Source organism: Gorilla gorilla, chromosome 5 (assembly GCF_029281585.2).
Source record: "Gorilla gorilla gorilla isolate KB3781 chromosome 5, NHGRI_mGorGor1-v2.1_pri, whole genome shotgun sequence".
Classification (NCBI taxonomy): Eukaryota; Metazoa; Chordata; class Mammalia; order Primates; family Hominidae; genus Gorilla; species Gorilla gorilla.
The window spans coordinates 86627732-86646135 of record NC_073229.2 but is presented as its reverse complement, the minus strand read 5'-3'; the positions used below and the strand labels follow the sequence as shown (position 1 = coordinate 86646135).

Sequence of the window (18404 nt, the reverse complement as noted above, 5' to 3'; positions counted from 1 at the left end):
AAATGGTATTTGTTAAGGTATGTTTACAATGAATAACTTAAAATATCTTTTTTGTTTATCTGAAATGCTAAACTAGCAACTTTTTACATAATTACTTGTACCATGGATGAATAACTGAGTATTTTCATTAAATGTTCTTTCTTATTTTGGAGCAATTCTTTGTCTTGGCAAACTCTTAAAAATGTAATCAAACATGGGTAAACAAGTTAGCTGTCTTTCTTCAATTTTCTTGTATTTACTTCTTCTGTCACTTTTCAAGTTCTTGAACAGAGCTCCTAGCAACCATTTCTTTCTCTCCCCATAGAAATGAAAGGCAAATTATCATCCTACTTGGTGATGTCTTTGTGTTGCCTATCCTAAGAGTATAATAGCTTCATTCTCACAGGAAAGTAGACTAAAACGAACTTGAGTGAATAAAATACTCAACTAACTGCAGTGCATTATTTTACACAGAATTGCTTCGGAAATTTTTGACACTTCATCAGAGGATTGACCAAAAGAATTTACTGAAATTGTAATAAAACATAATGGTCTAAAATAATCTTTTATTCATTGTGATTTTTTATGGATATATGCACATTGTTAGGATAGCAGAGCTAGTTTGTTTTATAGAAGCCCCATTATGATTTCTACTAAAATAAAAATTACTTAGATAATTTTAATAGGATTGCTGCTTAAATATTTTACTTCAAATTATTTGGGTTATGTCTGTATGTTTGTACATGTGTGTGTATGAGAGAGAGAGATAGAGACTTTTTTGAGATAAAAATGATAATAACTTACACCTGGAGAATTGTTTCTTTATCATGAACATCTTTTAATAAATGGCTCCTTATTTATGCCACACTTACTATTACTATGAAAAATGTACTGTACTCTTATAGCAAACCCACACTATGTATTTTTTGTATTTAGATAAACTTTTAAGCATTCTACTCCAAGAATATAACCCTGTCTCATTTTTCAAATTTGTTCCTTCTAGGATTCCAAATTCTGTTGGTTTTTCATTCCCTCAAACAACAAAGTCTATTGAGCCTTTACCATACTTTCATTATTTCCTCCTTGTGATGCCTTTCTCTTCTTGTGCAATTAAATTATATGGTCTGTCATTACTACCACTTTTTCACATTCTCAATTTCTTGTTCCTCTCTCCTCGCGTTGTAACCCCCTGCAAAATTACAAACCTGTTAAATTTATCTCTACTTATTAATTTGTTTGCAGTAAAATATACATGGAACCATGCTACCTGGTCTCATATATTCACTAATTTCAAGGAGTTCGTAGACACTGCCCATAAATTTTGATAGGTTTTTCTAATGTGTACATTTTTTCTCTCAATATGCTAAGCAACCATTTATTACGTCTCTTCCTTGCTCAAACTTCCACCCCTTTCATTAGACTTCATTTTTGTCTTTGCTTCATATTTTAGTAAACAGCAGAAACAATCAGAAAAAGAGATCTCCAGGCTCTGCCTGGATGCCACCAGTTAACTTGATTCTTTGCCCATCTATTTTTGTCTTTTCTCCTGTTAATATTGATGTCTCTTACCTGATAATCCCTTTACTGGTGGGCGGGATTCCATGTGTCACTCTACCTTACTTATAGACATTAATCTAGAATCTGTCCCCTTTATTGCATTCATTATCAATTTTCTTTCTCTAGTTAATCATCCCATCTGTTCACAAATATGACCTGACAACCTCTAAGACCTCCTTAGTTGCTACTTCATTACCACTGTACTTCATACAACTCAGAAGAGATATTTGGATCAATGCTTCACAAATTTTTATTTACACATGAATCATGTGGGACTCTTGGTTAAATCGGATTCTCCTTCAGTTGGTCTGGAGTGAATTTCTAATGAGATACCAGGTGAAATCTTGATTCTACTGGTTCAGGGACCATCCTTTGAACTGCCAGGAATTATATACTACCTCTTTCCATTTTTATTCTTCTCATTTCCTCTTGAACCTATGCAACTAATGTTTATCCCCACTATACCATAGAAACAGTTCTACTAATGTTTATTAAATCGCCATTGCTAAATTTAATCTTTAATTAATTCAGTCTAATTCTTCGTCTTTTATAAACCACTTGCAGTATTTGACAAATTTTGTGTTTTTTAAAACATCACACTCTTGTTTCTCCTACATTCCCCCTTCCTTGGTTGTTCTTTCTTAATAACTTTTCAGGTACCTTCCCATCTTTATATTTTCTATACATTGAAGTGCACATTCTATACACTGATAGCACAACTCTGCTATAGTAACATTAAATATCAGTGTTGTCATCTCTCTCTCCATTTTTTCCCTAAAGGATCATACCTGTTCTCTTGGCTTTAAATACTATCCTCATACAGGCAAATCTCAAATATTTATCTTCACTTATGACCTCACCCCGGAAACTGCAGATCACTCTAATTAACTGCCTATAAACCAACCTCACTTGGATGTGTAATAAATATCTTGAAATTAACATATCTAAAAGTGATTCTGATTTCTTCCCTTAAATTCTTTTTCCCTATCTTAGAAAAGATTAATCCTTTCTTTCTGGTTACTTACATAAAAAAAAAAGATTAAATCTTCCTTTTCCTTTTCCTTCACTTTAAATCCATCAACAAATGTAGATGACTGTACTTTCAAAATATATTTAGAGCATGATTTTTTTCTCGCTGTCTTCTTCACTGGCATCCTAATCCAGTCTCTATAATTCCATTACTGCAATACTGCAGTAGTCTAAAATCTTGTCTCTCTGCTTTCCTTCTTGGACATCTACAGGCTACTTGTGAAGAAATATTTTGAAAATGTGAAATCATGCCACTATTTAGAACAAAATGCTCCATAATCTTTCCATAGAATCTAAAAGCAGTAAATGCCAGAATTCCTGAAATAGTTTATTACATCCTCCTCTGAGCTCATCTCCATACCCGTACAATTGTTGACTCAGTCTCTTAGCTTTCGTTCTGTTTCTTGAATACCTAAGCATGCTCTCAACTCAAAGTCTTTGCATTTGCTGTTTTCTCTGTTGATATGCTCTTTATTTATTCATTTACTTGTTTTTTCACCAAATATTTATTGAGAATCTATTGTGGGGTAGCAGCATTCTATTTGCTTGTAATAAATCAGCCAACAAAACAAACAGAATTACCTGCCCAAGTAGAGCTTATATTTAAATGAAGGCAACAAATTATGTACACAAATCCTTATATAATATATTATTTTAGAACATTATCTGAACTGAAAAATGTAAATACAACAAGATGAGGGAAGTTGGTGTTCACATTATTCCCTTTTTTTTTTAAGACAAAGTCTCCCTCTGTCGCCCAGACTGGAGTGCAGTGGTGCAATCTCGGCTCACTGCAAGCTCTGCCTCCTGGGTTCGAGCAATTCTTCTGCCTCAGCCTTCCGAGTAGCTGGGGTTACAGGTGCCTGCCACCATGTCTGGCTAATTTTTGTATTTTAGTAGAGACGGGTTTCACCATCTTGGCCAGGCTGGTCTCGAACTCCTGACCTCATGATCAGTGCGCCTCAGCCTCCCAAAGTGCTGGGATTATAGGTGTGAGCCACAGCACCTGGCCCACTTTGCTCTTAACCTATCCACAGGACTCATTCCATTATTTCTATAAATCTTAGATATTCCTTGCATCTTTGAGGCTGCACAATGTGCCCCCGCTCTTAAGAACTCTTCTTAGAAATCCTTTTACTGATTTATTTTTCTTAACATCATTTATTACTAGTAAACATACTATATAATTAACTGATTATATGTATATTAAATGTGTTCTATTTCCTTGTAAATTCATGACTTCATGAGGTCAAAATCTATTTTGTACATTGCTATAATCCAAGTATATAGAATATTTCTTGACATATAATCAGTGTCAATAGACACATTATTCTAAATTAATTAAAGTCTTATTTTAATTGCTTCATAGCGGTGATGAAGAATATTTTACATAAGAAAAAGTTTGATATCTTAATTTGGGGGTCTAAGCATATATGATCATTTTCTTTTCATCAAACATTCCATTAAAATAAACAAATATGGTGTTTCTGAAGCATAACATGGAGACCATTATCAGACTTTTTATTCAGGAATTCTGAGGAAATTGAGAAGTGATGGGATCAGGTAAATTAAAAAGCCAAGGCACAGAAAATCACATCTTAAAATGTGCACAACAAAATGCTTTCACCTCAGAAAAAGCAGTCCTCCCCATTTTGAAATCTTGGGGTCAAGCTTATGAGAAAGGATCACTGCTAGAGCTCTTAGATATGGCACTGAAAGCACAACTCATAAAATAAAAACTAAATAGATAAATCAGTGTTCATAAAAGTAAAATATTTTTTTCCAGAAATACCATGTTAAGAAAGACAAATGATAGGCTTGCAATTAAAAGACAAATGATAGGCTTGCAAACCACATATATGACAAAGGACTCATATATAGATGACAGAAAGCCATCTCAAAACTCAATACCATGAAAATCCAAAAATCTCAATAAATAATAGACAAAAAATACAAGGAGAAAATTCACTGAAGAAGCTATAAGGATAGCAAATAAGTACATGAAAAGATGTTCAATGTCACTGACCATGAGATAAATGCAAATTAAGGCCACAATAATATGTTGCTACATACCTATTAAAATAGCTAAAATAAAAAAATGATAACACGAAATGCTGGTGCATATGAGGAGTAACTAAATCTCTTATACATTGCTGTGGAAAATGTAAACTAGTACAGCCACTTTGGAAAACAATTTGACAGTTTCTTTAAAAACTATACATGCCTTAAACATATGACCCAGCAAATCCTAGTAGGATAAAAATTTACTTTCACACTAAAGCATATATATTAATATTCGTGGTAGCTTTATTTGTGTCTTAGTCAGTTTAGGCTACTATAACAAATTAACACAGATTAAGTGGCTTAAACATTTATTTATCACAGTCCTGAAGGCTGGGCAATAGAGATCAAGGTCGCAGAAGATCTGTTGCCTGGTGAGGCACACTTCATGGTTTGTCAATGGCTGTCTTTTTGTTGTATCCTCACATGGTAAAGAGCTGAGAGAGGGAGAGCAAGCTATCTGATTATTATAAGGTACTAATCTTATACACGAGAGCTCCACTGTCATAATCTAATTACATCCCAAAATTCCCACCCCAAGTCTATTGTATTGAGGATTAGGTTTCAACATAATATGTGGGGAACACAAATTTTCAGTCCCTAGCAATTTGTAATAGTGAAAAACTGGAAACAATAAAAGTGTCCTTCAATAAGTGAATGGTTAAACAAACTGTGGTACATTCATACCAGATACTACTATTTACCAATTAACCAAAAAAAAAAAAAAAGACCTATTGGTACACATAAGAGCTTTAATGTATCTCAAGGGCATTATAACAAGAGGGACAAAAAAGACAATTCCAAAAAGTTACATATTGTATGGTTTCATTTAAAGAACATTATCAAAATAGTTCAACTATAGAGATGGAGAAAATCGATGGTTGTCAGTGATCAGGAAATGGTAGAGGGCAGAGAAGTGGGTAAGACTATAACGGGGTAGCATGAGAGAGATCTTTGTGATCATGGAATGGTTCACATTTTTATAGTGGTGATTACCTCAATCTACACATGTGATGAAATGACATAGAACTATACCCAAATATTATGCTAATGCCAATTTTCTAGCTTGATATAGTGTTATAGTTATGTAAGATGTAAACATACTCAGGATTTCCTGGTATTAACTTTGTAATTTTCTATGAATCTATTACTATTTCAAAATGAAATGTGAAAAATCACACATTTCACTGTTTACTATGTTACCCAATGGATTAGTTTGGAAACTGCCATGACAAATATACACACAGGATATATTTATACATTGGGAGAATTTTGTTTGTTTCTGGAAGAAGCCAAATAAAATGCATTTGTTTTTGTATATTTTTATATTCAACATATGATGTTGAACAACATTTTATCTGAGAGTAGAAATATTGGTCTAGTACTAACAATCAAATGGTATTTGAGTCTTCTATTTTTTGTACAGAATTAATCTGGGCATGTATTGCTGTGAAAAGAGCATGGAATTATTATGGGATTAGGTGGTATGCAGTTTTTAAAATTATCAATCTTCCATTAATTAACCAGATGTGTGACATGTGGCAAATTGCTTAACATCTAGAAAAATTAGTTTCTTTTAAATAAAATAAAATGAAAATATAAAACTCATTTATTTTACTTAACATAATATCTACCATTTCCATCCTTCTCACAAATAGCAGAATTTAATTATTTTATATGGCTGAATGGTATACTATTGTGTATATAGTTAACATTTTCTTTATCCATTCTTCCATTGTTGAACACTTAGGTTGATTCCATTTTTTGGCTATTATAAATCATGCTGCAATAAACAGGGGGTAAAAATATCTCTTTGGTATACTGACTTCAATTCCTTTTGGAGATATACATCATGTTAATTGAAATAGGCCGGACACAGAAACACAAAAACTGCAAAAACTTCATGATCTCACTCATAAGTGAAATCTAAAAAAAGAAAAAAAAAAAAAGCTAGTATCATAGAAGTAGGACAGTGGTTACTAGAGACTGGGGAGGGGAGGGGAGAGGGAAAATGGACAGAGGTTGGTCAACAGGTACAAAGTACAATGAGATAAGAAGAAGAAGTTTTGCTGTTTGATTGCACAGAGTGACTATGCTTAAGTAAGGTGCTATATATTACAAAAGGGCTAGAAGAGATGGTTTTGAATGTTCTTGCCACGAATAAATGATAAAGGCATGAGGTGATAGATATACTAACTATCCCGATTGGATCATTATACCACATGGATATGTTTCAAAATGTCAAATTATACTCAATAAATATGTACCATTACAATGTGTCAACTAAAATAAAACTGGGTAAGAATAGACCTCTATAAATTTCAGGTTTTGTTTTAAGAATTTTATCAAATCTTTATGGATGTAAGCACTATGGAAATGCCAAGAATTACATACTTATAAGGTAGTATCATTCAAACAATGTTTTACTATAATTTCAAGTAATATTTATGTCTAATTAAGTACCACTAAATATCTAATCAAATATCATCAATATTTGATTATTTAAAAGGAAAACATTATGTTAATGTATCATAACATGGAGAAATACATATTTACTCTTTGTATGATCAAAATAAATGCTTATATATTAATAAATATCCACAAATTAAAGGTTGAGTTGTTTTCAAATAATAATGTCAATGGTGTGGTCACTGAACATTTTATACAGCCTTTATGACTGTCTGTTTTAGAAACTGACACAATCCAAAATCCAAATGAATTAATATTATATAATCTAAGCAGTGTTTTCTGGCTAGTAAGTTGTCACTAAGTAACTTAATATTTTGTAGATAAGTATTTCTTGATGCTCCTCTTCACATAGTAATAAATGAGTTGGATATAAGAAATTTTTCAATAAATATGTTGTTTACTAAAAACTCTTGCACTATATAGTGATTTGGATGAAAATGGTTATAAACTTGAAGTACAAATACCTTAATTTTCAAAGTCCACATATATCATTTTTAGCTAGGAGTCAGATATCTCCCTTTTCAGTTTTTTCTAACGTATCAATTGTCCAAAGCCTTACTCAAGGTAAGAGGAGTGAAAGAATAAAATTTGTTTTCAAAATCTAGAAGTTCACAGAGATGGCAAGGCCTGTCAGCCTACTACTGCAGTTACGTTTTAATGTCACTATGGTGTGCCTAATGACAGCACATTGAACAGATTGACAATTATTTGTTAACTGTGAAGTGAAACACCTGCTGATCCAAGTTCTATACAAGCTGCAGTGGGTACCCCAGGCTTGGGCCTTAATAATAGTAGTTTGTTAACTCTATTTGCATAATCTTAGTAGGGTGGGGACTAAGGGGAGGCAAGTGACTTGCCTAGGAAATCAAGTTTAAAGAGGCACTTGCTTTCACATCCCTTCAAGTGCCAAACCTCACTGTACAACTCTGCTGTTGATAGTGTATCGACAAATAGGCATGGCAAGAAAATTAGTCTTAATAAATCTAAAGGAATACAAATCATATCATATATGTTCCTCAACCCTCACAAAACTAATTAGAAATTAACAACAGAATTGTTTCTAGAAATCTTCACATATCTGGAAATTATTATAAACAACATATTTCTGAAATAACCTGAGATTAAATAAGAAAAAAATAACATGGAACCATATGAAAAATTATGAAATGTAGCTAAGACAGTGCTTAGCTAAGACAGTGCTTATACTGTGCTTAAGTACTTATAACAGTGCTTGTAGTTCCAAGTTTCTACACCAGAAAAAGAACTCTCAAATCAATATTTTAAGCTTCAGCCTTAAATAAATGGAAAAAAAACACATTAAATGCAAAGCATACAAACAAAAGAGGACAGTAAGATTTGCACAGAAATCATTAAAACTGCTTAGAGAAAATCAATGAAACAAAAAAAATTGATTTTTGAGGAAAACAAAATGGACAAATTTTTAGTCGGAATGAACAAGGAAAAAATACAAGGAAAGACACAAGTAAATAAAATAAGCATTGGAAGTGAGGACTCATTAATGACCACTCAAAATTTAAAAGATTATAAGGAGATATTATGAACAACATTAGGCCAACAAATGTGACGACTTAGAGGAAATGAATAAATTCTTAAATATATGTAAATTACTAACAGTGACTCAAGAAGAAATGGAAAATTCATATAGACCTGCCAGATATTTAAGAGATTAGTACCAATCCTCGATAACTGGCACTAATCTCTTAAAAGAAGAGAAAAGGAAAAAAGAGAAGAGAAAGGAACACTTTTGAAGTCATGCTATCAGGCCAGTATTACCCTCATACCAAAACCAAAGACAAAGCTGCCACAAGAAAACTAAAGACAAATATCACTTATGAATAAAGATAGAAAATCTCCACCAAAATATAAGCAAATTGAATCCAATCACATATAAACATATTTTTTTCTATCCTGATAAAGTACGATTTTTCCCCAGGATTCAAGATAAGTTTGATATCTGAAAGTCAATTAATGTAATATACCATATTAATATAATAAAGGACAAAGCCTACATAATCGTCTAAATAGTTGCAGGAAAAACATATCACAAAATCTAACACCTATTCATTATAAAAACTCTCAACAAATTAGAAATAGAAACACAATCCCTCAGCCTGATAAAAAGCATCTATGACAAATGTCCAGGGAACACCACACTAAAGGTGTCAGGCTGACAGCTTTTCTTGGAAGAATTGGGAACAAGACTATGATATCTACTTTCACCATTTCTATTTAACACTGGAACATAGGACATTCCAGGCTATTTGTTAGACATACACACACACACACACACACACAGACATATTAGTTGAAAGGAAAGCAGTAAAACTGTCTTTATTCACAAATGACATGATCTAATATGTAGAAAATCCTAAGGAATCCCCCCAAAGGACTACTAGCACTAGTAAATGGGTTTATACAGTTTTCAGACTACAAGCTAATATACACAAGTAATTTGCCTTTCTGTATATTAAAAACAATACTTCAAGGCCGGGCATAGTGGCTCACGCCTGTAATCCCAGCACTTTGGGAGGCCGAGGCGGGCAGATCATGAGGTCAGGAGTTCGAGACCAGCCTGGCCAACATAATGAAACCCCATCTCTACTAAAAGTACAAAAATTATCTGGGCATGGTGATGCATGCCCGTAGTCCCAGCTACTTGGGAGGCTGAGGCAGGAGAATCACTTGAATGCAGGAGGCAGAGGTTGTGATGAGCTGAGATCATGCCACTGCACTCCAGCCTCTCGCTGTGGGCAACACAGCGAGACTATGACTGAATAAAATAAATGAATAAAAATAAAATTCAAAAATAAAATTAAGAAAGCAATTCTAGTTACATGACCTTCAAAATGCTTAGATATGAATTTAACAAATAAATGCAAGACTCTAACATAAAGCTATGCAACAATGCTGAGAGAAATGCAAGAATAGCCAAAGAAATGGAGATACATTGCATATTCATCGATTGGAATTCAATCTTGTTGGGATGGAAATTTTTCCCAATTTTATCTATTGATTTAATAAAATTCCTATAATATTCCAGCAGGCTTCTGTGTAGAAATTGACAAGCTCATAGAAAAATTTATAGGAAACTATAAAAAGAATCCATAGCATAGCCAAAATTATTTTTGGAAAAAAAGAAGGAAAGGTTGAATGACTACCCAATTTCAAAACCTACTATATAGCTATATGCATTATGTATTTATCTGGTCAATGGGTTATTGCACATAAAAAGGCATATAAATCAGGAAAAAAAATAGATATGCCAGAAATCAACTTTCTTGCATATCTATGTGCAACTTTATTGCACATAAAAAGGCATATAATAGGTCAGTTTTAACAGTTTTTAAACAAACAACCAAAGAAATGAGGGAAGGACAGTCTTAAAAGAAAAAAGTGTCATAACAATTGTATGTGTATACGTGAAACATATAAGCTAAATCATTATCCCACACCATATAAAAAATAAACTCAAATGGATTAGGAATCTAAACATAGGAGCTAAAATTATAAAATATATTAAAATGTCTTCATGACCTTGGGTTAGGCAAAATATTATTAGGCACCAATTATATGATACCAAAATATATGATATAAAAATGACAAAATGGACTTAATCAAAGGAAAAGTAGAAAAATTGGATTTCATGAAATAAAAACTTTTGCTATCCAAATGTCAACAAGTGAGAAAATGGAAAGCCAAATCACGTATATCATAAAGGACTTTTATTCAATATATACAAAGAACTCACTCAAAAAATGCTCTCAATCATAAGAAAGCTGGTAACACAATTTAAAAATAGTTAATAGATTTAAAAAGACATTTCATTTTTGAAGATATACAAATGATTAATACACATACCAGAAGATGCTAAAAATAATTAGTCATTAGTGAATGAAAATTGAAGCCTCAGTGAGATACCATTGTACATTTACTAGAATGACTATAATAAAGAAAACGGACAATATCAAATGTTGGCAAGAAATGTGGAGAAACATAAATCTGACACATCACTGGTGGGAATGTTAAAATAGCACAGCTACTTTGGAAAACAGTTTAGCAGTTTCCTAAAATATTAAACATGAATTTTCCATAAAATCCAGCAATTCCGCTCCTGGGATTCTTTTCAAGAAATATAAAAAAAGTATATTCCCTCAAATAATTGTATATGAATTCATGATTCATGAGAACCAAAAACTGAAAACAGATGTCCACTGAAGGTTGAATGGATTAACAAAATGTATATATTGTGAATTACTCTTTAGCAATATAAAGTACCAACTACTGATACATGATACAACATGAAAATTCTTTAAAAAAAATTGCTATGCAAAAGAAGCCAGTCGCAAAAGACCACATACTCCATCATACCTTTCTAATGAAATGTCTGGAACTGGGCTTGGGTACAAAGATTGACTACAAAAGAGCTCTTCTTTGGGTAATGGAATTGTGCTAAAACTGTATTGTGGTGATGCTTGAGTAGCTCTATACATTTGCAAAAGTTACTGTAGAATTGCAGTGAATAATTTTATAATATATAACTTACACTGCAATACATTTGTTAAATAAAAATATTTCATAAACTCTAGAGAAATTTTCTAGAATGTTTTGCTACATATCTATGCTCATTTCTTCTTTCCTTCCTTCCTTTTCTTTTCTTTTTTTTCTTTCTTGTGTGTGATTTTTTTAAGGTCCGTTCTGTGAGGTGTCAGCAAAACCTTGTGTTTCTCTGCTTTTTTGGAAAAGAGGAATCTGCCCAAATAGCAATTCTGCTTATACTTATGAATGCCCAAAAGGATCTTCCAGCCAAAATGGTGAAACTGATGTCAGTGAGTTTTCATTAGTACCATGTCAGAATGGTACTGACTGCATCAAAATATCAAATGTAAGTCTCAATCTAACATATAAGTGAGTGGTTTTAAATTTTTTTTACTATTACCAAGCAATTTGGAAAGAATAAATAATTATAATCCTTATTAAGGTAGTTTAATTGTTAAACTCAGACGAACAAGAACGGTCTACTTATTTTAATTTTTCCCATTTATATAGGAAAAATCTTTGCTCTTCCATCAGTATTTTCCCTTTTAAAAGAACATGAATTTGTACACTCTTCATTTTTACTTATTGCTTTTTTTCATCTTTTAGTCATTCAATATAGTTATACTTTAACTTTTCAATTTAACATTTAAATAAATAAGAGTAGGAAATATTTCATTAGCTCTTCTCACAAATTACTGTCTTTTCATTTTAGATTCATATTTGTCATTTATTCTTTAAAGAACCTTAAGAGATTATTTTTCCAACCTCCTAAACTTTTTGTTACTAACACTCTGAAAAGGAATTTTTTTTCCCCTGGAGAATTGTCCATTTTATCAAAAAAATTGCTGAACTTTTGCGGAGAAGAATTAGTTACATTATATAGAACATAACACACAGATAAAAGTTTATAGAAGAACATTTTTTACTCCACCTGAAATTTCTTCTACAATATGCAAAGATTTGTTACCAATGTACCATATACTAGACCCAAATATTTGGAGATATGAGGGCAAAGAGCAATAATACATGCTTCTTCTAAAAATCAAGGAAACTATTATTGTAGTAAGCAGACTATGTATGCCCCTCATCCTCCACCAAAAAATAAAATAAAAATAAAATAAATAAATATGTCCATGCACTAATCCTGGGAATATGTGCATGTGTTATGTTACCCAGCAAGAGGAAATTAAGATTTCAGATGGAATAAAGGCTGCTAATCAGCTGATGTTATCTTGGATTATTTGGGTGGATCCAGTGTAATCACAAGGGTCCTTCAAAGTGGAAGAGAGAGATGGAAGAATCAGAGTCAAAGGGGGATTTGATGATGTAATGAGGCTGGTTTTAAAGATGGAGGAAGGGACCATAAATGAAAAAATGAATGCATCCTCTAGAATAAGCTAGAAAAGTCAGGGGAACATTTTCCTGTAGAGCGTACAGAAGGGACACAGCAGACATCTTGGTTTTAGCCTTCTGAAACTTTTCAGATTTATGACCTCTGGAACTCTAAGATAATGATTTTTTGTTGTTGTTGTTGCTTCAAGCTACTAAGTTTGTAAGAATTTGCTATTTAAATAAAAAGTTGTTATATAAATAGAAAACTAATACAATAATCTATCAAGAACTATTAATAGTATCGTTTAAAATGTTTTGCTTTTAAAGTTGACAATAATGAACAATTGAACACATTCTATAACTTTACTAGTTAAAAGAATCTTAATATAAGAAGCGACTTTTAATGGATGTATGCTTAACTATTAATTCATAGAAGTACTTTAATTCTATTTTGCTTCTCTATTATTCATTATTTATATTCTCTATTTAATATTCTCATTATTTAATGTTCTCTATTATTCATTAGAAGAATTATTTTGTAGATAAATTACTTGGAAGATTGTACATGTTATCATTTGTACTGCTACCATGTATGAGGTTGGGCAAGCTATATACCTCTTTCAACGTTAGTTTTGGGTTAAATTAAATAAATTTTAATTGGATTCCATGAGAATAAAACAAAATCATCAATTTTAAGTATACGGGCTTTTTACCTTGGAATCTTAATAAATCTTGTTGTTCAGGTAAATATGATAATGAAAATGATGGTAATGATGATGATGATAATGACAATAAAGAAAAAAGAGAGGAAAAAATAAGGAGGACAGCAAGAGGAAGAAGTATGATGACTAGGTTGTATTTTGAATGCAGGTGAAATTAACTTTTGCCCAGCAAATTTAATTTCATTTTATTTTTACCTGCCCATGGATGCATGGACTTGTTTCAGGTGCCAATGGTTTATTTTCTATGCATAGTCACCCCAAAACTTGGTGGCTTAAAATAATTATTTTATTATTATCTCTTATGGTACTGTGAGCTGACTTGTCTCAGCTAGGGTATTGTGTAGAGTCCCTCTGAGGTTGCCATCGGAAAGTGTCTAGACTTGGACTTCATCTTGAAGGTTTTCTTATTCATATGTCTGGTAGTAAATGTTGGCTGTTAGCTTGGCCCAGAACTGGGCCTATTAGCCACAATCCTAAACATGATTTCTCCATGTGGCCTGCGCTTCCTGAGAGCATGGTGGCTGGGTTCAAAGAGCAAGCATTCTAAGATAATTAGATAGAATCTATATGGCCTTTAAAGCATCATTGTATCCATGATCACAATCTTGCTTACATTCAAGAGGAAGGCAATATAGTTGCTAACTCTTAATAGAGGAGCTTTGATTTCACATAGCAGGAAGAGTGTGTGAGATGGGAGATGGTGTTGTGACATTTTGGAAAGTAGAATCTGCCACATTGCTGACAGATAATTTCTACTCCAAGTTCATGAAAATAATTTTAACCCTTCTCCAGGTAAGAATCCATTCATTATCTTTGAAATATCCAAAATACTTTGTAAAAATATTTTTTTAATCTTTCCTAGGATGTTATGTGCATCTGTTCACCAATATTTACAGATTTGCCTTGTAAGAGCATTCAAACATCATGTGAGTCATTTCCTTTGAGGAATAACGCTACATGTAAGAAATGTGAGAAAGATTATCCTTGCAGGTATAACTAATTTTCTGTTTATTTTTAATACAAAATACATGGTTTTTAAATCACGTGAACAAAAATATAATGATGTTCTGGTTTTAATCCTAACTTTTACTTAATGGTATATAATATTCTATTTGAAGTTAAAGTAAATTTTTTTTGCATGTTTTGGGTTAATTGTTGTGGTATTAATTTAAAATAAATATTTGAGAAATTCTCAAGCATAATTTAGGTATACGGTTATTAAAAAAATATTTTGTTTCATAATGGAGGTTTTAATATAATCAAATAATAATTGAAGGTCTAGAAGGAAAAGAGAGATATATGTCTCCATAGTATTATTTCTGTTATACATATATAACATTGAAATATTTTAAAATAATAGAATATTTCTTCCTGTATTTCACAAACCTCAGCAGATAGATATTAGTTAGGGTCTTTAGGCAGACTTTTAGGAATTCATTCTTTCTTTAAGTAATAATTTGCCACAGATTACTCATTTATAAATGGCAGAAGTGACCCAAATATCTGGGCGTATAATTTAGTCAATTTTAAATAGCTTTATAGACATTTTCTCACATCATTAAGAAATACAATTTATACTCTTCACACTTGCCTGACTTTTATCTGACTGCTTAAAGTAAATTCTGCTGGGCATTATTGAAAAGCAGTAAGTAGCCTCAAAATTTTAGAATATTCATAAAGGCAGAAAATTAACATGTGGGGTACAGAATAGCCTTGGAACACACTGAAAAGAAACTTAGAATATGCATCCACTTCACACTGTACGATACTTTAATCTATTTCAAAGGAATCCAAATTTAAAGATTTTTTTTAAATTAACCTTTTGAAATGTGACTTTTTCAAAAGAAGTGACAATAAACCTTATCATTATATCAAGATATTGAAAACTCTAACCCATTCGGTCAAATTTTTGCATGCCTTCAATCGTATATTAATTCATCAATCAACCTGAATGTTATCCCTTTAAAAATATTTACTTTTAATTTACAATTCTATTTCTATGCCTCAATGTGCTAGTAGATTAGTGAATGTACTTAGAAAAGTGATCAACTTAAAAAAAAAAACCAAATACATCTCCTCCCCAAACATAAAACTGACTGATTAAAAAAAATTGCTAACTCTGACTCAGGTGAAATAATGGAGATATAATAAATATTAATTAAGTATGAAGTTGAAAAAAATGACAGGAAATTAATCTTGAAATCTATTTTTCTCTTCTCATATGAGTCAAAGAATATCAGTGAATATAATAATAAAAATAAAAACGACTTGACTTCAATGCTTTTATGTTAAGGATTTATCTGTGTGTTACTAACTTATGAGGTATGTTTTCCTAGGTCAGTGACTCTAACACTTTGAAATTAGAACTTCTTGAAGAGCTAAAGTACAAATGGTTGTTCCTTGTCTCTAGTGTTTATAATGTAATAGATCTGGGATGAGGATTGCAAACGTACATTTCCAATCAAGTCGTAAGTGATGCTGATGGTCCTGATCTGGAGACACCATACTTTGAGAACTATTAGTCAAGATGAGCTTGGCCTTAAACAGCTTCAATGAGGGAAATTGTCTTATCCCTTCCAACTAGTTTAACTACTCTTTTCTACTGAAGTTTTACTCTTCTGAATTTGGGAGAAAAAAAAATGTGTTAAGGTGAAAAGGAGTCAAATGTGGAAAGGAGAAGAATAGAGTGATTATAATGATATTAGTTTCCCTACCTGAACATATGCTATAGATCTAAATTTATATGGGTAGATGAGAGAGAAACTGAAACAAAATTACCTCCCTGAGAAAGACAGTGAAACATTGGTTATGGAAATTTTTATTTGGTACCTAGTAACTTAAAGCAATACAGTTAGAAAGAAATTAATTTTCTCCAGTAGTTAAAAATCAGAAAATTCCTTACCACCTAGAAGACTGAAAGCTTTAGATGTCTATGGGAAGTTAGCATAAAAATGTTATTATTATGAGCAGAAAGAGTTGTAAAGTATCAAAAGGGGCAATGCTGGGAGCAGGTAGCACACAAGTAGAGTCTGATAGGAAAGGAAAAGGAATAATTGATGTCTTGGAGGTATCAGAGAGATAGAATACAACTTTGGTGACTCTCTTAAATTATAGAAGAATGGTTTGATTGTTTATGTGAATACTTTGGAAAATGATTTGAAAATAAAATGGAGTTTGTGAAATACAGCAACTGCAAAAAAAGAAACAAATATTTTAAAAAGGATACTTGACCATTATTTGGGTGGTGGTTTAGCCATCCAAATACTAGGAATTCCTAGAGAATTCCTCTCACTCTTCTCCAGCATTACTGCTTTCCGTCTACAAAAGTGAAATAACTTTTTTACCCCCTACTTGCTTGTTTGGCCCTAGAAGGCAAATTTTTTCAAGGTATATTTGGCACTTTTGCATGTTGATACTTGAACCATTTGGAAGAAAGTCTGCACTTAAGATTAACAGTGAAACTCCTACTAGAGGTTTTAAAGGGAAATGAAAGTCACACTCTACAGTAACACTAAGAAACTGTATTGCAGCATGTAATTGTGCAACTGGAGGTCATTTTGCAACCATGAAGTCCAGCAAGGAGACAAAGCCAAAACAGATATAGAGCTGAAAGGATTAAAAGGAGAGCCAGAACAATGATCAAATTATTTATGAAGAAAGAACTACCTATAGACAATTTAACAATATGAGCCAATAATTCCCTGCATTGGTTTAGTCTGTTTGAGTTAGGATTATGTTATTTACAACTGAAAACTTTCCATGTAAATATACTGAAATTCTTTACAAACCACTGAGTTAGATTGCTCACATATTTTAAATGGTTAATCTTCAGCCATACAAGTAGTTTTATTGCTCACTCAATTATTAGTTATCTACTAAAAGAAAATCAAATATTTCTGTAATATTGCTGAGTACTCTATGAAAATGATTTTGAATTACTATGAAATTCTACTCTACTGTAAGATATTCAAGAAGAATGTGTTTTATTCATGACTGTATTTGTAAATTATTTTACTATGCTATGTATAGAATATTTTCTAACTAATTTATTTGATTCATTATATAATTTGCTTATAATAATTATTTTGGATCTTACTGATTGAAATGGAAGGTCTTGACTTGGGCGGTGATATGAAAAGACTAATTTGTTTAATTTAAAGAATATTTATATAATTTTCAGAAACTTTCCTACTCTAAGTAAAACTCTTCTGCAACCATAAAAAAGGCCAAAAAAATTAAAAAAAAAAAGTTCTTTTCGTTAGAAACTTACATTCCAGTAGGCAGATACTGCTTTAAATGATCACTCTGACTCAATTTTATTAAATAGAGCATTGGTGTATGTTCCCAAGGGAAGGGAGACCAGCTAGAAAGCTACTATGAGTATGTAGCCCAGAGTTGGTGGTGACTGACACTGCCATCAAGATGACTCACGATGGTGGTAATTAAGGATCAGATCTGGAATATATTTCTAAGAATAGTTCAATCTTTTGCTGAAGGATTAGATGTGAGGTAACAGAAATAAGTCAAGGGCAACTCTAAGGTTGTTTGCTCAATTGAAAGGTTGGGAAATAAACCTTAACTGTTTTCTAATACCATTTCCAAAATGGAAAAATCTGTAGAAAGAAGGGCCTGGTTGGCAGGAGTGGAAAACAAGATGTCAGTTTTGAACATGTTAGACAAGACACCTAATAGAGCCAA

General features: G+C 32.0%; 1 protein-coding gene across 18 annotated transcripts in view; it reads left to right on the top strand.

Annotated features, from left to right (window-relative positions):
* The window catches only part of LOC101154628 (protein eyes shut homolog), a 460684-nt gene that overhangs the window by 375809 nt on the left and 66471 nt on the right, over positions 1–18404 (top strand). For all 18 annotated transcript variants that reach the window (XM_055391337.2, XM_055391328.2, XM_055391331.1 and 15 more), the window contains 2 exons: positions 11805–11998; positions 14569–14696. In XM_055391337.2, coding sequence (XP_055247312.1) covers positions 11805–11998; positions 14569–14696 — 322 coding nt within the window. The remainder of the gene's footprint in view (positions 1–11804; positions 11999–14568; positions 14697–18404) is intronic.